The sequence below is a fragment of the Onychomys torridus genome, chromosome 5, assembly GCF_903995425.1.
Source record: "Onychomys torridus chromosome 5, mOncTor1.1, whole genome shotgun sequence".
In the NCBI taxonomy this organism is placed as follows: domain Eukaryota; kingdom Metazoa; phylum Chordata; class Mammalia; order Rodentia; family Cricetidae; genus Onychomys; species Onychomys torridus.
In genome coordinates this window covers 51437954-51462113 of record NC_050447.1, presented here as the reverse complement: position 1 = coordinate 51462113, position 24160 = coordinate 51437954, and the positions used below count along the sequence as shown (strand labels likewise).

The window sequence follows — 24160 nt, the reverse complement described above, 5'->3', positions numbered from 1 at the left end:
CCCTGGGGCTACTGGCTCTTTGATGGGCCTCAAAAGGCAAGTTTCTCACATGGCCCTAGGCCAGCCGGGCCCCTGCAGATAGCCTGTTCTTATGAGACACACCTCTTGGAACTGGATTTTCCTTCCTGTCCCCTTCCTTGAGGTGTTCCATATAAATCAGAGCACCCCAAAATACCATCCCTGCTAGTGTTCACCAGTGAAGCCAAATCTGAGGCCTTGCTACTGGCAGGGTGACCTAGGCACTCCCTCCCCAACAATGCCTCTAGGTTCTAGTATGGGCTAGTACCTCTTGAGCCTGCATTCCAGTCCTGCTTTCGAACCACACAGTCTGAGTTATTCCTATAGCTTCCTGTCCTGGGATCTCCTGTACCAGGAAGTGTTTAGCCTCAAGATCACTAGGCACTCTTCCCCCTCCCTGGAGCTCAGCCCACGTTGGGAATACAAAGCTGGTGGCTCCTGGCAAAGGCGGAAGGGCTATATCCAGATAAAACAGAAGCGGCTGGAATGCAGTGCTTCACTTACCTAACTTATCTAGTTGGGCCACATTCCACAGCTTCTCTCGGCCTCTGTTTCCTCACCCAGGGGCGGGCACTGGTGGGTGAAACTAGTTCTAGACACTTAGCACAACAGGGGCGGTGGTGGCGCACGCCTTTGATCCCAGGCCTCGGAGGCAGAGGCAGGCGGATCTCTGTGAGTTCAAGGCCAGCCTGGTCTACCAAGTGAGTTCCAGGATAGCCAGGGTACACAGAGGAACCTTGTCTTGAAAAAAGGCAAAAAAGAAAAAAGAAAGAAGACAATCTGTGACTCCTTCCCCCGCTCTTTCACGGGAAAGAAAAATAGGAGCACGAAGTCCAGAGTGGCTGACCCTGCTCAGTCCTCACTCTGGAGTGGGAACCTGTGCTGACGACTCCTCTTAACACCCGCAGGTACTCCGAATACCTAGAGGTCTCATCCTGCTGGCTTTGCCTCCGTTCAGGGGGAAGGCCATAGTCTGATAAGAACTATCAGCTGCTGCTAACAGAAGGTCCAAGGCAGTGGTTCTCAACCTGTGGGTCTGGGTTGAAGGACCCTTTCACAGGAGTCGCATATCAGATATTACATTATGATTTATAACAGCAGCAAAATTGCAGTTATGAAGTAGCAACAAAAATAATTTTCTGGTTAGGGTTATTACAACAGGAGGAACTATATTAAAGAGCCAGTGTATTAAGAAAGTTGAGAACCACTGGCCTAAGGGGATGCAGGTGCCCTGGGCTGATGACTTTGGGTAAGTCACACAACGTACTATAGTCAGGGGTCCCTGACTAGTGCCCAGCACCTCCCAAGCATCCTAAGGACTAGCCAGAATGCAGGAGAGATTAAACTATGCCCGTGTTCACTCACCCTTTCATCCTGAGTGAGGGATCATCATTGCCGAACAATTGCCCAGTCTTCCCTGCACCGAGGCATGGTAATGTGACTGTTCTGATCAATAGAACGGGAACAGAAAGATCACTTGGGACTTCTCAGAATCTTCTTCTGCCCTTCCTCCTCTGTCTGGAATGCAGATGTCATGGAGGAAGCTGTCACAACCACCTTGAGCTATGACAGAAGCTACAAATGAGGACTGCCAAGGAACAAGAGCTAAAGCAATGCCACCGAGCCCAGAGCTGCTCACCACTAGGTTTCAGTCAACTTGTTTAGTCTGTTGGAAGGGAGAGTTGTTTCTTGCAGCCAAAATAGACTCTAATAGATCACTCCAGTCACCTCATGTTGATAAAATGAACAGCCTCAACCCGAGTGCTAGCTCTGCCAGCCTCACAGCCTTTCTCTGCTCCCAATTTCTCATTTCTCAAAAGAGGAATTGTAATAGCACCATGCAGGGTAAAGCAGTAACAGGGATAAACACAGGGGAAAAGAGACAGACTCTCAGACCTTAATCTGTAAAGCCTATTGTTCACCCAGTTCTTCCCCTCTTGTTAGCACTCTCTGGATGTGCCCATTGCCCATCCTCCTATTGCAAAATTCCACCAGGCACATGATAATGACAGGCTGTCTCCAAGGACAAACTACCCATCTATCTCTATCTCTATCCTACATGGGAAAATTCCCTTCAACACTGAGAAAGACGCCAGGGCGGTGGTGGCACATGCCTTTAATCCCAGCACTAGGGAGACAGACCCAGGTGGATCTCCGTGAGTTCAAGGCCAGCCTGGTCTATAGAGCGAGATCCAGGAAAATGTGCAAAGCTACACAGAGAAACATTGTCTTGAATAACAAAAAAAAAAAAAAAGGGAAAATGTCTCATGACTAATAAACCCTCAACCTCCCCAACAAACAAAAACAATAAAACGCCTTCATTTTTCTCTGTTGACAGAATGAGCTTCTCTAAACCAGCTCTTCCCTTTCTCTCAAACTCTCTCCTTTGCAATTAAAACTTCTGCCTAAGAATTCACACACAGGCTAGTTTCATTTCCATAACCACTGAGACAATATCCATGAGGTCTACTATCAGGATTGTTGTAATGATTAAACTCATTAATAAAAAGTCCCAAGCTGGGCATGCCTTTAATTCCAGCACTCTGGAGGCAGAGGCAGGCAGCCTGGCCTACAAAGTGAGTTCCAGAACAGCTAGAGCTTTTACACAGAGAAGCCCTGTCTTGAAAAACCAAAATAATTAATAATAATAATAATAATAATAATAATAAATAAAATGTATTTTATACGATTCTGTTGCCTGGAAGTCAGGGAGTGGTCTGAGGTAGAAGGGAAGGATGACTGTGTAGTTTGGTAACACCAGAACCTGGAGTTGCTGCTCAGCATCCACTGACATATGGTGACCAGCCCAGTCTCAAAGGGTGCAGGAGCCACTCCCAGAAACCTTCCCTGGAAATCTCCTGATGTTTCTGAACATAGTCAGAGGGGTACAAAGACCTTGGCAAGAATACTTGCCAGCAACTCTCCTCGGGGCTACCTTTCCAAGCAAATGGTTCCCTTAGCCATTTCCTGAGTGGCACGGCCACCACCTGATCTGGAACAAAAGCAGGGGGTGAATTAAGCAACAGAGCCATTTGACCTGTCAGCCTAGTTTATCTGGAACCAGTTTGGAGAATCATATTGCCCTGACAACTGGGAACAAACAGACAACATCCCAGCACAGGCTGCTGGAAGCAACAGCTGGCTTTTGAGTATGACGCCATCTATTTCCCCACCCACCTCACAGTGTTCTGCACCCAGAATTCATGGCTGGCCCCAAGAAAAAAGATTCAAGAAAGGGGAAAGCAAAACAAAACTCTATCCTATCAGGCCCCTGCAGAGCCGGCCCTCTCTGTGTAAAGATGGAGGGACTGTGGACGCATCAGAAGTACGAGGTGGAAGTTCAGAACGTGTTTCTAATATCAAGAGCCTCCCATGTATTACTGTGGATTCAGTCACCAAAAAGTGCTAGTCCAAGGGCCACAGGAGGGCCTGAGAAGGGACAAGGTACATCCTATCTGTAGCAGGGATGGACGGGAAATACGGGCTAATCAGGGCCAGTGTTAACCATTCTCAACTACCCAAGCAGGAGCAGCGAAGCCACCCCAGAAGCGCGGCTCACACTTCTACTCATTACAATATAAACTCATTCTGAGGATGCTCCTGTCCTCACTGGGGCAGGTCTGCATGACACTCCTCACCTATTTCATGAACTGTGAAACCGAAGGCTCAAAAAAGCCCAACATGGCAAGAGGGCGGACAGCCCTGTGGTCCTTATGTCGGAAGTCCCATACACAGCCTCTGACTGCCACCCGGGGGCTGGAGGGGCGGGGGTCCCCATCTGTGGAGGCTAAGCTCTGCCCCACGTTATGCGGGGACCAATGAGGTCACCAAGGCCTTGCGCACAGCGGAGAGCCAGCAGGCGGCAGCCGGGAGCTGGACGTCTTGCTTGAGGCCTCTGCCAGTTCTGCGCCCTGGGTGCGCGCGACAGAAACCGGATCCCGGAGTGCGGCCAGTGGCGATTGCGTGCGGAGATCTGTACCCTCGCCTGCTTCCCCACCAGACCCACGGGGCGCCGGCGGAGGCCGCTCCGCCGCTTACCTGGCTGCCGCTACATTGTACCGGACCGGCTGGCTAGGTGGGTGTGGCCAACTTGAGGGTACGGAAGCAGATGTCATAGAGGGCCTCGTTGTCGATACAGTAGGTCTCATCTGTGTTCTCCACTAGCTGGTGGATGGACAGGGTGGCATTGTAGGGCTCCACCACAGTGTCCGACACTTTGGGTGAGGGCACCACGCTGAAGGTGTTCATGATGCGGTCAGGGTACTCCTCACGCACCTTACTGATGAGCAGGGTGCCCATGCCCGAGCCTGTACCCCCACCCAGTGAGTGTGTCAGCTGGAAGCCCTGCAGACAGTCACAGTTCTCACACTCCTTCCTCACGACATCCAGGACCGAGTCCACCAGCTCCGCGCCCTCAGTATAGTGCCCTTTGGCCCAGTTGTTGCCAGCGCCACTCTGACCTACAGAGACAGAAGAGGCAGGTAATAGGCAAGGTCAAGGGTCTACAGTGCAGACCTCTAGGACCTGCCAAACATCCCAGACGAAATCCTATAAAATGCACACTGTGCTAACATCTGTACTCCGTTGTCGCTGCTACATTGTACCGGCTCCGCCGCCCGCTGCTGCCGCCTCCGGCCAGGAGGTTCATGACACCAGTTGCCCCTCTAGCTCCCTAGAGTGCCTCCAAGTCTCCTGCCTCAGGGTCATGGGTGCTTTGCCTTTTTTTTTTTCCTGTTTTTTCGAGACAGGATTTCTCGAAAGCTTTGCGCCTTTCCTGGAACTCGCTTTGTAGACCAGGCTGGCCTCGAACTCACAGAGATCCACCTGCCTCTGCCTCCCGAGTGCTGGGATTACAGGCGTGCGCCACCACCGCCCGGCTGTGCTTTGCCTTTGCCATGAGACTTTTCTCGCTTCTGAGAAATTTTCCCCTAGTAATTGCATTCAGGCAACCACAATGGCAACCCCTCAACGTCCCACAACTCCAGCTCTGACATGTAGACACCTAAGGTGCATCTCAGGCTCCAAAATTCTGAGACGACACCACCACCACCACCACCACCACCACCACCACCACCACCACCACCACCACCACCCCACGCACCCCTCTCTTTGATATCAGGTGAATCATTCCCACCTGAGGCCACAAACTTTAGTGCATTCCTGATCGTATTCCCCAGATGCTTTGTCAGGCCTGGCTTCCGCCAATGCCCAGGACTAACCAGTCCTCACCCACTCCATGGTAACCACCACAGCCATGGTAGCCTCACCATGCTCAGCTCCCTTCAAGTCTCAGCCCAGCAATGGGAAGTGTCCTGGGGAAGAAGTCTGCCTCAGACTCTGCTCTCCCAGCTCTCTCCCAGCCTCCTTCCTCACCCCTAATGGGCCAAGTCCATACTTGGGGCCCTCTCCAGATCAGTCTCTATGAAACATTCTTTCCTAATGACAGCCAAATGTCTCCCCTAATGCCTCCATCCTCAGTTGTCAGCAGAGGTCTCTGGAAGGTGAGGCCCTTTCCCTAGCATACTCTGCACTGTCTGAAATCGCTCCTCTTACATTTGTACTTACTGTCTGTTCCTCATCCCCAAAGCTAAGAACTAAAGGCAAGCACCCTGTATTCCTTCTCCAGTGCTGGAAGCCAAGACTACTGCTTGGGCCCAAAGGTGCTAGTCACACAGGCCCAGGAACAACTGAATCCCCAGATGACAATGGTCTGAGTGGAAAATGGTCTCCTCAGCAGGTAGACTACTCCATAGCCAGTTAGTAACAGTTACTGATATGAACCAGTGTCCACACTAGCAGTGGAACCTGTCCCTCTCCTTCAAAGAGTCAAGGATGGAGCCAGGTCTGCCTCTTTCTCAACTACCATAGATGTGGACTATTTCTCCATTGATTCAATAGCATTTTTATTGAGCACCAACTCTATGCCATGTGTGTCATGCTCTGGTAAAACACCAAAAAACAATACAGACAAGACTCGATGAGGTGGCAGCACCCAGCGACCAGACAGACAGATAAAAGAAGTAAACCAATCAGGTGTGTGTGGAGCACCAAGAAGTGAACACAGGCTGATAAAGCGGTGCCTGTGGTTGGAGAGGGAGGCTGGATGCTTGACTTAAGATTTGAAGGGTAAGAACATGAGAACCACTTTAAAAGTGAGATCTGGGGGCTGGAGAGATGGCTCAGAGGATAAGAGCACTGGCTGCTCTTCCACAGGTCCTGAGTTTAATTCCCAGCACCCACAGAGTGGCTCACAGCCATCTGTAGTGAGTCCTGATGCCCTCTTCTGTCATAAAGGCATAGATGCAGATAGAGCACTCATATACATAAAATAAAATAAATAAAATCTAAAAAAAAAAGAAATTTAGGGGATGACAGTGCCATAGTTATTTTTCTTTTTCTTTTTCTTTTTTAAGATTTATTAATTTTTTTATTTATTATTATTTATTTATGCAGTATACTGCATGTGTGACTGCAGGCCAAAAGAGGGTATCAGAACTCATTACAGAAGGTTGTAAGCCACCATGTGGTTGCTGGGAACTGAACTCAGGACCTCTGGAAGAGCAGCCAGTACTCTTAACCTCTGAGCCATCTCTCCAGCTCCATAGTTATTTTTCTATTGCTGTGAAGAGACACCATGACCAAGACAGCTCTTGCTTATAAAAGAAAGTTGCTTGCTTGCAGTTTCAGAAGCAAGCTTGGTGCTGGAGCAATAGTTAAAGGCTTGCATCCTGATTCACAGTTGGAGGCAAGAGAGAGGGAAAGAGGGAGAAAGGAAGAGAGGGATCGAGAAAGAGATAGAGACAGACAGAAAGACGGACAGCCTGGGCCTGGCATGGGGTTTTAAAAACACAAAAACCTTCTAATTCTTCCCAAAACAAGTGCTATGATCCAGGGTGGACGAACTCAAATACATGACTCTCTGAGCCATTCCCATTCAAACACAGATGCACCATACAGACAGCGCTCAGTGGAGAGTTTTAGTTTGTGGGGGGAAGAGAGAGGGGAGAGGGAAATAGAAGAGAGGGGTAGGGCGGGGTGTGGGAAGAGAGAGAGAGCGAAGCGGAAGGAATCCTCTTATTTATTTATTTGTTTGTTTGTTTGTTTGTTTGTTTGTTTTTCGAGACAGGGTTTCTCTGTGTGGTTTTGGAGCCTGTCCTGGATCTCGCTCTGTAGACCAGGCTGGCCTTGAACTCACAGAGATCCGCCTGGCTCTGCCTTCCAAGTGGGAGTCCTTTCTTAAAGGGAACAGAACGTAGGATGATGTCAGGATGCTGGGCAGGCCGGGGTATTATCTGCTTATTGGCCAGGATTCCAAGAAGTGAGTCTGAATGCTAACAGGCAGTAATGCTTTCCTTCCTTCCTTCCTTCCTCCCCTCCCTTCCCTTCCTTCCTTTTTTCCTTCCTTCCTTCCTTCCTCCCTCCCTCCCTCCCTTCCTTCCTCCCTTCCTTCCTTCCTTCCTTCCTTTTTTTTTTTTTTTCCCAGAGCTGAGAACCAAACCCAGGGCCTTGCACTTGCTAGGCAAACCCTCTGCTACTGAGCTAAATCCCCAACCCAAGCTTTGCTCTCTTTATGGTCAGGCTCATGGTATAGCTACAGCACTCACCTGTTGAACATCTGAGCTGTTTCCAGTGTTTGTTACTACAAACAAATCTGCTATAAATGTCTATGTGCACATCTTCGTGTGGAGACATGCTTTTATTTCTCCTGACAAATGCTCAGCAGAACAGGTAGCTCCCATGGTAAACTTGTGTTTAATTTTCTAGGAAACTGTTGTTGTTGTTGTTGTTATTATATTTTTACAAATGGTGTTCTGCCAGTTTACATTCTTACTTATAGGGTGTCTTAGTTACTGGTCTATTGCGGTGATGAATCATCATGACCAAGGCAACTTATAAAAGAAAGCACTTAGTCTGGCGCTGGTGACCCACATCTTTAATCCCAGCACTCAGGAGGCAGAGGCAGGCAGATCTCTGTGAGTATGAGGCCAAACTGGTCTACAGAGTGAATTCCAGGACAGCCAGAGTTACACAGAGAAACCTAGAATTTTTAAAAAGGCATTAAATTGAGGGGCTTGCTTACAGTTTCCGAGTTTCAATCTATGGCCATCATGGAGGGTAGAACAGTGGCAGGCAGGCAGGCATGGCACTGGAGCAGTAGCTGAGAGCTCAGACACATCTGGTCCACAAGCTGCAGGCACAGAGTGAGATGGGGCCTAGTGTAGGCTTTTGAAACCTCAAAGCTCACATGCAGGGACACACCTCCTCCAACAAGGCCACGCCTTCGAATTCTTCCCAAACAGTTCCACTAACTGGGACCAAACATTGAAATATGTGAGCCTATGGGGGTCTTTCTCATTCAACCCACCACATAAAGTTTTAGCATTCAGTGATCCCTTAATGTAAACATCACTGGGTGTATCATTGTCTGTTGAACAGAAGAGTAACACATTTTGTTTTATTTTTGAACAGAAGAGTAACACATTTTGTTTCATTTTTCTTTTTCTTGTTCTTCTTCTTCTCCTTCCTCCTCCTCCTCCTCCTCCTCCTCCTTCTCCTCCTCCTTCTCCTCCTCCTCCTCCTCCTCCTTCTCCTTCTCCTCCTCCTCCTTCTTCTTTTTGGTTGTTGTTTTTTGGGACAGGGTTTCTGTGTGTAGTTTTGCACCTTTCCTGGAACTCACTTTGTAGACCAGGCTGGCCTTGAACTCACAGAGACCCGTCTGCCTCTGCCTCCAGAGTGCTGGGATTAAAGGCAAGTGCCACCACTGCCTGGCTTGTTTCATTTTTCAAACCAGAATTTCTTGGTGTAGCCTTGGCTGTAGACAAGGCTGGCTTCAAACTCAAGAGAAATCTTCCTACTTCTGCCTCCCTAGTGCTGGGATTAAAAATATGTGTGCCACCATCACCTGAGTCAGTTAACACATTTTTTTTGGGGGGGGGGTTAGATTTTGGATTTTGGATTTTTTGTTGTTGTTGTTGTGTTGTTTTGTTTTGTTTTGTTTTGTTTTGTTTTGTTTTTCGAGACAAGGTTTCTCTGTAGCTTTGGAGGCTGTCCTGAACTAGCTCTGTAAACCAGGCTGTCCTCGAACTCACAGAGATCCACCTGCCTCTGCCTCCCGAGTGCTGGGATTACAGGCGTGCGCCACCACTGCCCGGCTGGTTTGGTTTTTTGAGACAGAGGCTCACTCTGTAGCCCAAGCTAGTCTGGAACTCACTATCAAACCCAGGCTGTCTCAGCCTCCCAAATACTGAGATCACACATACAAAACATCATGTTTGACTATGATTTTGTTGTCAAAAGAGCCCTCTGATGTAGTGTGCAAGTAAATAGCCCAGGAATATGGAAAAAAATTGTACACTTGTAGCCTATACACGTATTTCTGTCTGTATTAGGACTGATGGCTGCCTTGACCCTTTGCCCTGCATTCTCCCAGGCAGGGGAAAGGCAATTTAAATGAATCCACAATTATGTAAACATTTTAAACTAACACCCTGTTATCAGAAGTCATAAATCCTGGATCCCCACTCCTATCTCAGAGATCTCAGAGGTGCCAGGAGAGTGCAGGCTCAAGTCTCAAGACACCAATAACCCCAAAATGCCATACATCTCAATATGTACTCTCTGCCCTTTGTATAACCTTTGGCTATAAAAAGGAGCTTCCTCAGGAATACAGAGTCAAATTATTCTCTGTAGCCCTGACTAGTCAGAATTTCTTTTCCTGCGGTGTTTTAGAATGAATGTTGCTTCTGATTTTTAGACTCAGGTGTTCTGCTCCCCGTTGTTTGCACAATTCCAGGACCCAACAGAGGTGGGTGAAGACAGGTGGGAAAGAGATGACACAGTCAAATGATATCCTCTCTCCTGGAGCAAGGTGCTTCCACATCCATGGCTCTGATCCCTCTCACCTTCTCACCAGCCCTATCCACCAGTCATACTCCCCTTAGATCCCTTCCCTCTTCCAGCTGGGTCTGCCAGCTCTTGCCCAACTATCTGTAGCTAAAACCACCCTCTGCTGGTGAAGTTTCCTTTGAGTGGGGTTCTGTTTCCCTACCCCAAGGTCAAGGGCACAGGAGAAGGCATAGGAGCATATGCAAATGGGCTGCACACCCCATGACTGCCCTGAGTATAGCATTTTTCAGAAATGTCTTCCTTGCCCAGACGTGGTGGTGCATGTCTTTAATCCCAGCACCAAGAAGGCAGGGGCAGGCAGATTTCTGTAAATTCCAGGCCAGCCAGGATTATATCATGAGACCCTGTCTCAGATAGATAGATAGATGGGTAAGCAAGCAAGTCTTGCATTTGTGCAAACAGTCTTCCTTAAACTGTAGTCTGGGTGATCATCGTCCCAATTCTAGGGCTGCAGGATAAGGTTATTGCTTGAGGAGACAGTCTGGTTCCCATGCAATAATGGCCCCTGCTTAGGGTGCTCTCTTCTTGGGTTGATGCATCTGTGAAGTGCTGCTGCTGGAGCTCAAGGAGATGTGCAGGTTTGCAGTGATGACTGGAGAGCTTCAAGCACCTTTTTAAATGTTTGTTTTTGTGCAGTTTTAAGTAGCCCAAGCTGGCCTCTAACTAAATGTGTAGCTGAGGTTAACCTTGATTTTCTAATCCTCCTACCTCCACTTCCCTGGAAGTGAGATTACAGCACATCTAGTTTTTTGTTTGTTTATTTGTTTTGTTTTACATCATCTAGGTTTGAACCCAGGGTTTCCTGAATAGTAGACAAGCACCCTATTAATTAAACTACACCCCAACCCCTTTGGGAGACAGATATTCCTGGAGTGACTAAGATACCTAAGGGTTAAGCAGATGTCTGACATAAATGTTTTTAAGACAAAGGAGACAGGGAAAAATCAGGCAGGAACACCAGTCCTTTAGCTTGCTTGCTTTGTGGGTCCAGATGAAGAGGTGTTTGTTGTTGAAACAGGGCCTCAATATGTATAGCCTAGAACTCACTGTGCAGACCAGGGTGATCTCTCAAAACAACTTAAAGATCTCCCTGTCTCTGCCTCCAGAGTGCTGGAAGTCCATTGTTTAGCAAAAGGAATTTCTAAGTTCCTATCACGATCAGGTCAAGCGAATCTCTACATGTCTGCAATGTGGTTAGGAGGGATCAATGAGATGTATGTGTAGAGCCCTCAAGGAGAGCACCTGGCAAGGAGCTAGTCTTGTGGAAAGGTTGTTCTTAACTTAGAAGGAAGCTTAGCAAAGATCGTAGGAGTTTGTCACTCTGGGTGTAGACACTCTCCTCCGCCAACTTTGAACTAGTGTTCTCCAAAACTACTAGGTAATTCTGCTCAGTTCGTGCAACCACAGCTCTAAGGGCATTATCTGTTGATTCTGTTGCAACAACTCTGGCCTCCTTGGCCTCTGTCAGCGCTCTCCCAGTGACCCTTAGAACCGGAGCGTAGGCGCCAACAGATGGGCCACCCCTTCCCTTGAAGGCATTACTGTTCCTCTGAACTCCTAAAGATCCTGCTGAGACAAACCCGTTGCGGCCTGTCACCAGGCAACCCACGGCAGACCAAATCAAACTCTCCTCCTTCCTGGGTTGGACACGTGTCCTTGCAAAGCGAATCAAAAGAACGGAGTGCTGGGGCCACCGGGTGGTGCTAGGGAGGGAAGAGACCAGCAGGGGCGGAAGAGTGGGTTGACCCAAGCCAAAGAAGGCGGACTTACAAAGGTGGAGCCTGGAGCAAATCCTGAGCGAGAACAGAAGCTGTGGGCGGACTTCTGCCCAGGCAAACCTTGCCCGCTGTCCTGGAACTCGCTCTGGGACAGGAACTAACTTACTTGTCTCTCCTCTCTCTCCCCCCCCTCCCCTTCTCTCTCTCTCTCTCTCTCTCTCTCTCTCTCTCTCTCTCCTCTCTCTCTCTCTCTCTCTCTCTCTCTCTCCTCCTTCTCTCCACCCTATCCCCCCCTCGTCCTTCTCACGCCCCCCCCCTTTTGTTTGTTCAAGAGATGGTTTATCTATGTAGCCCAGGCTGTCTTGGAATTCGCTCTGTAGACGCTGGCCTCGAATTCCTAGATCTGCTTGCCTCTGCCTCCCGAGTGTTTGATTAAAGGCCCGGCTGGCACTTTCTTTTTTTGCCAGTTTTATTTGGCGCTTCTATCTTGATAAAGGAGTTGTGGTCAGTTTTTCTTTCTTTCTTTCTTTCTTTCTTTCTTTCTTTCTTTCTTTCTTTCTTTCTTTCTTTCTTTTTCTTCCTTCCTTCCGGTCCTCCTCTTCTTCTTCCCCCTCCCTCCTTCCCTCCTCTCTCTCTTTCATTTTCCAGACAGGGTTTCTCTCGATAGCCCTGGCTATCCTTGAACTCAGAGGTCTGCCTGCCTCTGCCTCCTGAATGCTGGGATTAAACTCATGAGCCACCACTGCCCAGCTCAGTCTATTTCTTTATGGCCAAAAATCTAAAAGCATCGCTTCTTTGTAATTTAAAAGAGATTATTGCCTGTAGTAGCAAGTAATCAGAAAGCTGAGACACAATGGGGTGGTGATGGCGCATGCCTGTAATCCCAGCACTCGGGAGGCAGAGGCAGGTGGATCTCTGTGAGTTTGAGGCCAGCCTGGGCTACAGAGTGAGTTCCAGGAAAGGTGCAAAGCTACACAGAGAAACCCTGTCTCGAAAAACCAAAAGAAGAAAAAAGAAAAAAGGAAAAGAAAAGCTGACATTGCTGTGGGTTCATAACCCAGTGCTGGGGCTGCTGAGACAGCAGGTCCCTAGCCATCACTAGACAATCCAGTCAGTCATCCATTGAGTCCCAGGTTGAGTGATCCTGTCTCAGAAAATAAAATGGGAAAGAACCGAGGCTGGAGAGAGATGGCTCAACAGTTAAGAGCCCTGGCTGTTCTTCCAAAGGGCCTGGGTTCAGTTCTGGCACCTACCTGGCAGCTCATAACCGTGTATAACTCCAGTTACAGGGGATCAAATGCTCTCTTCTGGATTTCCATGGCAGCAGAGCACACACATGGTGCATGTACATGCATGTAGACAAAACACCTATACACACAAAATAAAATGTATTTAAAAGAATGGAGGAAGATGGGGCTGGAGAGATGGCTCAGTGGTTAAGAACACTGATTGCTCTTCCAGAAGACCCACGTGCAATTCTCAGCACCCACATGGCAGCTCACAACTGTCTGTAACTCCAGCTCTAGGAGGTCTGGCATCCTCACACAGATAGACATGCAGGCAAAACACCAATGCACATTAAAAAAAAAAGAATGGAGGAAGATACTTGACTTCAACCTCTAGCCTCCACACATGCATGTGCAATCACACACAGGCACTTATCCATCAGATATGTACATGCACACACAAAAAAAGGTCATTTTCCAGAATGGGACAATTATAGCACCAGTCACATAGCAAGATGAGAATGTTCAAAGACAAATCTGCCAAGAGCAGTGGTGCACACCTTTGATCCCAGCACTTGGGAGGCAAAGACAGGCAGATCTCTGTGAGTTCAAGGCCAGCCTGGTCTGTATAGTGAGACTCTGTCTCAGAAACAAAGACCAGTCTGATGCATGCTCATTTCTGCTTCCTGCAGCCTTTCCTGCTAGAGCTCCATTGCCTCGGCTCATATAGCCCTTTCTATTGCAGATGGGCAGCTGCCCAGTGAAGGCAATCACATCTTGAATCGCTTTTCTTTTTCTTTTCTGTTCTGTTTCTTCTTTCTTTTCTTCCTCTCTCTCTTTCTTTTTTTCTTTTTGAGATAGGTCTCAGAATGCTGGGATTAAAGGCACCCACGAGCAACTTTATTTGTTTGTTTGTTTATTTTTGAGACAGGGTCTGTCTGTATAGTCCTGGATGTCCTGGAACTCCCTAGGTAGACCAGGATGACCTTGATTCACAGAAATCCTCTTGCCTCTCTCTCCAAAGTACTGGAATTAAAGACATGCATCATCACACTGCTTTTTTTTTTTTTTTTAAACTTTAACCACACTAAATCACCCTGCCTCTGGAAATGACATAAATGGGAAGGCTCCAGGCCAGGATGTGCTGCCTGCCGTTTCTACTACATTCACCACAGGAAGAGAAAGCAGCAGTGTCTGCTGGCCTTTGCTGGTTGTACATGAACTTTGGGCTGATTGCTAGACTTGCCCCACCTTTAACTTAAGAACACCAAGAGTGCTGGCAGACTGGACTCCAAGGTCAAGCAGCCCAAAGCTTTCACAGTCCACTATCTATGCTTTATAACAGACCACCCAAATATCCACTGGCATCAAATAGAAGCCCTTCCTATATATGTGACTGACACCTGATTAGAGGTGACGCAAATACTCCTCTTTTCCAGAATACAAAGAAACCCTGAGCATCTATGGCAGCTGAGGACTGGCTAAGAACTGGCACCCGTAGTCTAGTGCTAAGATCTTTAAAAACAACAGCACATTTGTTTCTCTAGAGAGAGAATATGTGTGTGTGTGGGTGGGTGCATATGCATGTGTGGGTGTGCACGTGCCATGGCACACATATTAAAGTCAGAGGACAATTTAAAGGAGTTGGTTCTCTACCACCTGGGTCCCAGGGATTGAACTCAGATCATCAGGTTTGTCGGCAAGCCCCTTTACCTGCTGAGCCATTTCTCTGGCTCATGGTGCTAGGGTCTTGAAAGCAGAAGTGAGGTGAGACTGTCTTCTTGTGTCTGGGTGAGCACTGAGGACCTGTCACTGGGCATAGGCTCAAGGACACCCTGACCTCCTGACACATGCTCATAAACTGGAGTCCTCCAGAGACCCTACCTTTATCTCCACAACTCTGTAACAATTCCAAAAGCTTGTGTTTTATACCTCATTCTTTGTAAAATGTTGAGAGGGATTCTTTCCTACACAGAATCCTTTATCTGGACCTCCAATGCCAATTGTAAAATGGAAAGTCATTTTCCCCCTCCAGGGTCCCAGCAAAGAATAGGTAGTTAACTTCATCCCCTTTCAGACATCCTACATCCATCTGTTGACCTGGGTTTGCCAGGCCCAGGCATCTGTCATCAGAGGGGAACTCACCAAAGATAAAGTTGTCAGGCCTGAATAGGTGTCCAAAGGCCCCAGACCGCACGCTATCCATGGTTCCAGGTTCCAGGTCCACCAGAATGGCTCTGGGCACATACTTGTGAGCTGAGAGGAGAGGAGATTCAGTGTGTGAGCTAGAGTCAGGGCACTCTATCTACTTCTCCCTGGATCCCGCCCTCAGCCGGCCAGTCTCCCATTCTCACCCTAAGGGCTGGAACTATCACAGGCATGGACCCATGGTAAGCTCTGGCCTGGCCATGGATGTAATGACTGACACCCAGGACAGGTAGGATCAAGTCTTGCCTGTCCCTGGACGACTCAAGGCCATCACCATCATTAACTACATTTGCATCGTACTCCCTAGTAGTCACTCTTTATACTGTGAGTTTGGGCGCCTCCTTCCCAGTCCATCTGCTAGCCTCTTGGTCAACGGATGCTAGGACTCTATTTACCCAGGGGCCCTTCTTGCCAGGGTCAGGATGGATGTGGAGTGGTACTCACAGGAGGCCTCATTGTAGTACACGCTGATGCGCTCCAGCTGCAGGTCTGAGTCCCCCACGTAGTTGCCACTGGGGTCTATGCCATGCTCATCACTGATGACCTCCCAGAACTGTACGAGAACAGTAGAAAAGCATTCAGCAGGCACTTGTGACCCTACTGGTAGGCCTTTGCCCTTGCGAAGTCTTAAAGTCCTTGGTGCAAAAGTAGAACTTTGGGGCCTTACTAGACCCAACACAAGGCTTTAGAAAAGAATAAACATTGCATACCTACTCTCTGCATTATCTGCCTAACATTGCCAGGCCCCCGGGTGGACTAGGATTCAGCCTACACCGACAGGTTCTACCCAGCTCTACATCTGAAGGGAAATGCAGATATCTCCTGGGGTTATTTTTATTCTTTCTTTTCGGGAAAGGAACTGGAGGCACACAGGTAGAAGTCTGCCCAGAGCAGGTGGCAGAGCAGGACACAGGTCAGATCAGGTTCTCAGCCCTCGATGCCAGTGCAAGCCATGTACACGGACAGGTTCCACTGGTGCCTGGTATATCACTGTCTTAGGCAGTGTGACCCACAGCTGGATCTACAGAAGAGCCCTAGTAGTCTCCAACAGCAGAATGGCTTATCTGAGGTCATGCACCTTATCTAGGAGCCTGGCAACACCCAGGATCATCAGCTCACATGCTGCTACACTCAAGTAGTGAGCCCTTTGCACAAGAACACAATGTTCCTCACACGCTGCTACCATCACTTCAGCAGGGCTAGACAGCACAGAGCATGGTCTAAGAGTCAGGGTCCACAGCCGCCCCACAAGGGCTTGCTGTGTTTTGGTGTCTCCATACAGTGGGCTGGCTCCATGACAACAGGTTCTTGTGAGAACACAGTTTACTGCGTAGAGTATAGGAGTAGCAGTGGTGGGTAACAACCGCTGTTATGTAGTCCTGGGGGCCAGGGAACGAAAGGCCTACAGAAGACTTCATCAGGACACACAGACTACCAGGCGGGCAGCGGCCTCCTTGGCTGTGAGACCCTCCACTATTGCCTGTTTCTTACAGCTAGGAGCGGGAGTGACCTGCAGATAAGTTAATGATATAAAGGCCTAGAGAAACAAAAGGCCTCTACCTGGGAGTCATGTGGAGGAAAAGATTGCTCAGCACTGAAAGCACGTTAGGAAACAGTCTGCATGTGCTTGTCTATATTTGGACGTCAGAGAGACTTCCTGGGGATATGGACTTAGAGAAAGAGAATTTTCACTGTCTACCCTTCGGTGCTGTTGGATTGTTGTCATGTGCACCTTAGCTTGATTTTATCTATCTATCTATCTATCTATCTATCTATCTATCTATCTATTGTGTTAATTTTATTTATTCATTCATTCATTTTTTATTTGGCTTTTTTTTGAGATGGTTTCTCTGTGTAGCCCTGGCTGTCCTGGAACTCACTCTGTAGACCAGGCCTTGAACTCAGAGATCTGCCTGCCTCTGTCTCCCCACTGCCTGGGATTAAAGGTGTGTGCCACCACTGCCTGGTCGTTTATTTTAAAAGAAAAGCGCGTTGAAAACATTCTTTAAAGTGGGCTGGTAACATGGCTCAGTTAAGAACACTTGTTGCTCCTGCGGAGGACCCAGGATTGGTTCCCATCACTGACATGGCAGCTAACAATCATCTATAATTCCAGTGTCAGGGGACCCATTACTCATTCTGGCCTCTGCAGAATACATACATGGTACACAGACATACATACAGGCAAACACCCATACCCCCTAAAAATTTTTTTTAGCCAGGCAGTGGTGGTACACGCCTGTAATCCCAGCACTCAGGAGGCAGAGGCAGGAGGATCTTTGTGAGTTCGAGGCCAGCCTGGTCTACAGAGCGAGATCCAGGAAAGGCTCCAAAACTACACAGAAAAACCCTGTCTCGAAAAAAAACAAAAAAAAAAAAAAAAAGAATTTTTTTTTTTTAATTTAGTTTTATTTTATGTGCATTGGTATTTTGCCTGTATGTACATCTGTGTGAGGGTGTCAGGTCTCTTGGAACTGGAGTCACAGACAGTGGTGAGGCACCACGTGGGTGTCAGGAATCTTGAATCTAGGTCCTGTGGAAGAGCAGTCAGTACTCTCAGCCACTGAGCCATGTCTCATCCCATAAAACATTTTTAAAAAAGATTTATTTATTTATTATGTATACAGAAGAGGGCTCCAGATCACATTACAAATGGTTGTGAGCCACCATGTGGTTGCTGGGAATTGAACTCAGGACCTCTGGAAGAGCAGTCAGTGCTCTTAACCTCTGAGCCATCTCTCCAGCCCCCCATAAAACATTTTAATCTTTCAAAAAAAATTTCCTAAGAGCCCCCCCAAAAAACCAGTCCGAACAGAATCATGACTGTAGGCCATACAGGAGTCTGACAACTTATTCTGAGGGGCCCATCTCAGAGGTCATCTCTCATCAGAGGGGCCTGGATTTCTTCCTCTCTTTTGTGGATTTTTAAATTTTATTTTATTTTCAATTGTGTATGTGCGTGAATGTGTGTGTGTGTGTGTGTGTGTGTGTGTGTGTGTGTGTGTGTGTCTGAGTGTAACTGTGGGTATGTGCATATGAGTGCAGATGTCCATAGAGACCAGAGGCATCAGATGCTCCTGGAGTCAGTGTTACAAGCAATTGTGAGCCACCTAATGTGGGTGCTGAGGGCAGAACACACTAATTACTGAGACATCACTCCAGCCCCCTTTCATGTATTTTTTGCCACTGCTAATTTTATTCTTTTCTGTACTAAGTGTGTTTTGCTTTTTAAATTTTACATTTATTTATTTATCTATCTATTTATTTATTTATTTATAACTAGAGACAGTGTCTCATGCATCCCAGGCTAGCCTTGAACTTATTATGTATTGAGAATGACTTTGAACTTCTGATCTACCTCCTGAGTATTGACAACACAGGCACATACAACAACATCCAGTTTCTGAAGTGTTGGGGATCAAACACAGGGCTTTGCACTTGCTAGTAAGCACTCAACTGAGTTACAACCCCAGCCCCAGCATATGTTAATTTTTAATTGGGAAAACAAAAACACAGACGTGTCAGAGGCAATGGGGCTTGATCTCGATGCTTTGCCCATGGGACCAAGTCAGAGGACTCTCTATTCAGCTGCTGTTCTGGGAGCCAAGGGCTCAGCACACAAAGTCCTCGGCACCTAACTTATAGCTCCAGGGATTCCATATCCACCGACCCTGCAAAAGTGGAAGAGCTTAATGTTGTATGAGAGGTTCGGTCCCTGTGCTCTCCACGAGTCTACAAAGGTCTTGAGAAGCAGGCCTCCCAGATAACAGCATGTTACAAGGATCGGTCTCACTTTAAAATAACAATAATGCCCATGAAAGAGTCCAACAGACATGAGCTTCATTTATTAAAAATTCTAGGGGCTACTTAAAGTTTGAAAGTCTGGAGTTGGGATATTCAGTTAGTGGAGTACTTGCCTGATATGTACAGAATCATTCAATGCCTTTGGAAGGTAGAGGCAGAAGAGCCAGAAGTTCAAAGTCATCCTCATACACACAGGAAATTTGAGGACAGCCTGGGACAAATGAGACCCTGTCTCCAAAAGCAAAAGTTTTGCAGTCAGGCTGGAGAGCTGGCTCAGTGGTTAAGTGCTCTACCAGAGGACCTGAGTTCAGATCTCAGCACCCACATCAGGTGGCTCACAAACACCTGTAACTCCAAAGAATCAAACAACATGGCCCCCTCAGCCTCTGAGGGCCATATATTTTATATGAATACAATATAACTTTATAAAGCATAAGTCACATATACAGGTAACTTAAATGGACAGAAATATAGAAAAACATGAAATCCAGGGAACATGCCCATGGAACTTTCCCCTGTCTGTCCTGCTAGTGTGTGTGTGGGTGGGTGGAGGACACTAAACAAGGGAGGTGATAACAGCATGTTACATAAACTGGATATGAGGTCACGCCTATAGTCCATGATTCAAAGGCCTCAGGCAGGAGTAATGCTGTTAGTTCAACACCAGCCTAGATTACACAGTAGGGCCTGGATGGAAAGAACTTTTTTTTTTTTTTTTTTTTTTTCTTTTTTCCTTTTTCAAGACAAAGTTTCTCTCTGTCTTGGTTGTCCTAGAACTTGCTCTGTAAACCAGGCGGGCCTCAAACTCACAAATATCCACGTGCTTCTGCCTCCTGAGTACTAGGATTAAAGGTGTGGGCCACTGACCCAGCTGTACAATTTTTTTTGTGTGTGTGTGTGTGGAGCTGAGCATCGAACCCAGGGCCTTGCACTTGCTAGGCAAGCACTCTACCACTGAGCTAAATCCCCAACCCTGCTATACAAATTTTTAATTTTAAAAAATGGGGCTGGAAACATGACTGTTCTTTTTTTTTTTTTTTTTTTTTTTAGATTTATTCATTTAGTATGTATACAGTGTTCTGCCTGCATGTATGCCTGCAGGCCAGAAGAGGGCACCAGATCTCATAATAGATGGTTGTGAGCCACCTTGTGGTTGCTGGGAATTGAACCTGGATCTTCTGGAAGAGCAACCAGTGCTCTTAACCACTGAGCCAACTCTCTAGCCTAATATGGCTGTTCTCATAGGAGTTCCACAGGACTATATAAAGGAACCCTGTCTCAAAAAAAAAAAAAAAAAAAAAAAAAAAGAGACTCAAGTTCAGCTCCATGCACCAACCACACGGTGGCTCACAAGTGTCTGTACCTCCAGTTTCAGAGGTCTAATACCCTCTTCTGGCTTCTCTTTGCACCAGGTGTATACACACACACACACACACACACACACACACACACACACACATTTTAAATTAAAAATATATGATAGGTTACTTATTTACAATGTTCTTTTTATTTTGCTATTATTTTGTTTTAGAAACAAAGTCTTTCTGGGAGGTGGTGGCACATGCCTTTAAACCCAGCACTTGGGAGGCAGAAACAGGAGGCTCTCTGAGTTCGGGGCCAGCCTGGTCTAGAGAGTAAGTTCCAGGTCAGGCAGGGCTACACAGGGAAACACTGTCTCAGAAAAACAGACACAAAACTGAAACAAGGTTCTTGGTTTGTTACCTAAGCTGAAGCATTATTAACAATCCTCCTGCCTCAGCTCTCCAGTCGCTGGTACATGAGTGTGCAGCAACATGCTCAGTTCTCTGCAGCATTTCAGCCTTTGTTTTGTTCACTCTGCGGCAGACCAACTTAACAGCCTCTCACATGCTAAGAAAGAAGCGCTTCACCACTGAGCCACATCTGCCTGCGTTTCAGTTTTCCCATGGAAAAAATATATCAACAACTGCTTTTGTAAGTTAAAAGTAATAAAATGCAATTCAAAATAAAATATTGCCTGCTGCAATGGTAAAGAGCTGTAAACCCAGTACTTAGAAGGCTGAGGTTGGAGGATCATAAGTTCAAGGCCAGTCTAGGTTACATATTGGGAAGCTAACATAAAATAACACAAATAAAAGAAAAGAAAACCTTATAAGAAAAATATTATACATAGAATATTTAATTTAAAAATGAACCGAATTATTTAAATTAAATGAATAGAATTATTTAAATTAAGCATCGCTACAGAAAAGAAAATCCCAGATATTGTGAACCCAATCTAAACTCATCCTGGTTCAGCCTGTCTTCGACCTGAGGTTCCAGCCTCCAACCACGGTGCTGCTGTCCGAGGTGCTGACCGTCTTAGGGCGCAGGCCTCTGACAGCAGCAGGGGAATGGAACATGAGTGCGAGCAGAGTCGGGATGCATTGCTCCCAGAGAAGTCCAAGAGCCCCCAAAGATGTTCAGTTCCCCTAGAACCCCGAGGACCATCCTCTCCATTGGCTCTCAGGTGAGTCATACTTTCCACAGGCTCCTGCTTGGGTGGGGTGGTATTCAGGCAGCTGGTGGAGCACGGACAAGAAGCGTAGACAAAGGCACCATAGAGACATTTTCTAGGGCCCCCTTTATAGGAGAATGAATCTAGGATCTCAGGCCCGGGCGAAAGGAACAATAAGAGGGGCCCAGTCACATCTGCTCCTGTTGGTGGGGGCACATGTCACCACCCATCTTGACGCATCTGCACACACCTATACTAAAATTCCTGCCTTGCTCAAATCCGTGGTGTGATCCAAGGCAAGTGACTCAACTTCTAGAACCTTTATCTGTCTCAGTCTTAAGGGAGGGTGATGCCCACACCGCACACCAAAAGGTGTAATAATGCTCCAGACCCAGTGCTTTAACTCACAGGAGGTGATAACCTTATGCATTGCTAATGCACCCCTTCTGCTGCTTCCAAGCATGTCCTCCTGGCCTCACACTTCTCTTCCTGTCTCCACTCCACCCATACCTCCTCCCAGTCACCTCTCGAAAGGCAGAGGCCCTTTGTGCTATGAAAGGCACCACCCAAGGACCAGGAAGCACAAAAGCAGCCCCCTGGGTGCCCATTCCTTCAGTTGCTGCAGGTGGCAGGGAGAAACTTTCCCCACTGTGGCTCACACCAGGGATCCTAAAGCCAGCTACAAAAAACAGAAAGTAAGTCTGGCCCAGGAAGTTCATATGGCCTGGGGTAGGTGCTGAACAGGTAAATCCCCACAGGGCCTGGCCCTTCAGTCTGGTCTCTGGGAGATCTTCTAGAGCAGAGGGCTAGATGGTAACTGCTGAAATGCCTTTTGCTGACATTGTGAAAGAAGAGGATGGGAGAGGAAGACACCAGATAATTTACCCATTATCTGCATGTTCAAAAAGGATCAGGTATTCAAATTTTAAAAACAAAAACAAAAACAAAACACACACACACACACACACACACACACACACACAAAAAAAAAAAAAAAAAAAAAAAAAACCAAAAGAATAAAAAAGGGGACATCTAAGGGCCACAGAGCTGAGAAGAACAGCCTCAGCTGAGTCCAGCACTCAGGCCTCTTCTACAGCTCATGTCCTTGGACAGACAGACAGATGGAAGCTTCTAGGCCCTTGCTAAACAGGAGCCTTTGATGGAGCACAGTACATCACCAGTTCCAGCACAGGAGGGTCACCAAACGGGCCTTAGGACCTTCCCTCCCCCACTCACCCCTGGCCTTTCCAGGAGCAGATGTTCAGGGAAGCCTGGCACCTGTGACCACATTAATGAGCCCTCACCCTCCCTTCAGGCCAGGGCAGCTGTCAGTGATTACCCCAGGAGTCCTGATTTGATCAGAGGCTCCTGCCCTAGGCTTCCCCTGTATACCCCCCTCCCCAAGTTCCCCTCTAGAATAGGAACAGCTGTCTCCTCTGTGATTAGGGAGCCTCCCTGGTGCTGCTTCCCTCCCCCCTAACTAGAGGAACCTCCACCCTAGAGCTAAACTTGCAATTTACATGTCAGCCACGTGACTGCCCCAGCCCATGGTAATTAGCTTTTTGTTCCTGCCTGGTTTCTATGGCAACAGCCTCCAGAGGTAATCTTTGGTTCGTCCCCTCCCTTCCAGGACCTGTCTACCCCACCTCCTCCTTTGGGAACTAGCTATCCACCATCCCTGAGCCATGTCCAGCATCCATCTGGACAAAGCTCCGTCTCAAATATGGAGCTCAAACAATAGTCCAGAAGGGAGCCGAGGGAAGTAGCTGACCCCACCCACCCAGACCCAACCCAACCCCAGGTTGGGCTTCTGCGCGGATCAAGTGGTTCTGTCTTCCACTTGCTGTGTGACCTTGAGTAAGGAACAGCCTCCTGGGACTTGGAAGCGGGACAGCTACCACCCTGACCACAGTAGGGATGCAGAGTCACCGCACCAACAGCCCCTTTGTGCCTCAGCTTCCACACCTGGAGGTGGGCTGACAATAACGGGGAAATAGAGGCCATCCTTGCAGTCGGCTTTGTTCTGTACTCAATCCCGACAGCCCAGGCCCTGGGAGGGCACAGTTAAGAGACCGGAGATTTGCACAGATAGGGAGAGTCCAGTTCTGGACCAAGGTCATCGGAGTCCAGGCCCAAACCCTCCAACAAAGGAACAGGGTGGGGCAAGGAAGCTGAGGGTGATCTGAGCAAGGCTGAGGATGTGAGGACGGCCCTGCTTCTTGAAGACCGTCCTGTTCTCCAGTAGGGGTTCGGGCATGTACAGTCATTATGGCTTTAGGGGAGAGCCCCACCCAAAGTTGCCCGACACACCCATCTTACTCAAGGCTTAAGTGGCAGTCTCCAAGAAGGCCACGCCCAGTCGGCGCCCCCAACCCTATCCTCTGTACCTGCTGGAACCACAGTGTGTGGGGGTGAGCAGAATGGATGTAAGTGGGAGTCAGAAGGGTTGCCCCTAGCTGTCTGCAGCAACCTGGGCGCGGAGCAGAGCGACGCGAGTGAGGGGAGCTGATTGGGGATTCTGGGGTCCCAGAGCCAGGCAAGGGGCTGGGCTCTACCCTTTGTTCCGCCGGCCGCTCCCAGAACAGCCTCTCTCCCCTTTCCCCCCTCCGGGGCTGACGCTCATGGGGACGCAGGACGCCGGACGGCTCAGCCTCACCTTGGCCCCTATCTGGTTGCCGCACTGGCCGGCCTGGATGTGCACGATCTCCCTCATGCTGACTTCAAACGGCTCGAGTTGAGAAGCAGGCGGACAGCGGGCTGCGGAGGATCAGTGGCCTCCGCCGCGCCCTCTTATAAGAGGCAGC

The 24160-nt window shown here is 48.1% G+C and overlaps 2 protein-coding genes across 5 annotated transcripts in view; both read right to left on the bottom strand.

Annotated features, from left to right (window-relative positions):
* Def8 (differentially expressed in FDCP 8 homolog) overlaps positions 1-4092 on the bottom strand; it is an 18387-nt gene extending 14295 nt beyond the window's left edge. The window contains exons 1-3 of one of the 4 annotated variants that reach the window (XM_036187430.1): positions 4057-4092; positions 1384-1536; positions 523-591 (exon numbers count right to left, since the gene is read on the bottom strand). Coding sequence is in view for 2 of the 4 variants with exons in the window: in XM_036187428.1 (XP_036043321.1) it covers positions 1384-1391 (8 nt within the window). In the remaining 2 variants the exon portion in view is untranslated. Of the gene's footprint in view, positions 1-522; positions 680-1383; positions 1537-4056 lie in introns of those variants that run through there. The other 3 variants (XM_036187428.1, XM_036187429.1, XM_036187431.1) reach the window with 3 other exon arrangements.
* Positions 4090-24160, bottom strand: Tubb3 (tubulin beta 3 class III). Its single transcript, XM_036188866.1, has 4 exons — positions 24013-24160; positions 15521-15629; positions 15014-15124; positions 4090-4478 (listed from the first exon to the last, which is right to left on the bottom strand). The coding sequence occupies exons 1-4, from the start codon at positions 24067-24069 to the stop codon at positions 4090-4092; spliced, it is 666 nt and encodes a 221-aa protein (XP_036044759.1). The 5' UTR covers positions 24070-24160.

Excerpts from the sequence above, each read along its gene's own strand:
- Tubb3 (XM_036188866.1), bottom strand. The coding sequence starts at position 24,069 with ATGAGGGAGATCGTGCACATCCAGGCCGGCCAGTGCGGCAACCAGATA. Across the intron at positions 15,630-24,012 it reads GCAACCAGATAGGGGCCAAG|TTCTGGGAGGTCATCAGTGA; the intron begins GTGAGGCTGAGC and ends GTTCTCGTACAG. Across the intron at positions 4,479-15,013 it reads GCCTGACAACTTTATCTTTG|GTCAGAGTGGCGCTGGCAAC; the intron begins GTGAGTTCCCCT and ends CTGTCTCTGTAG.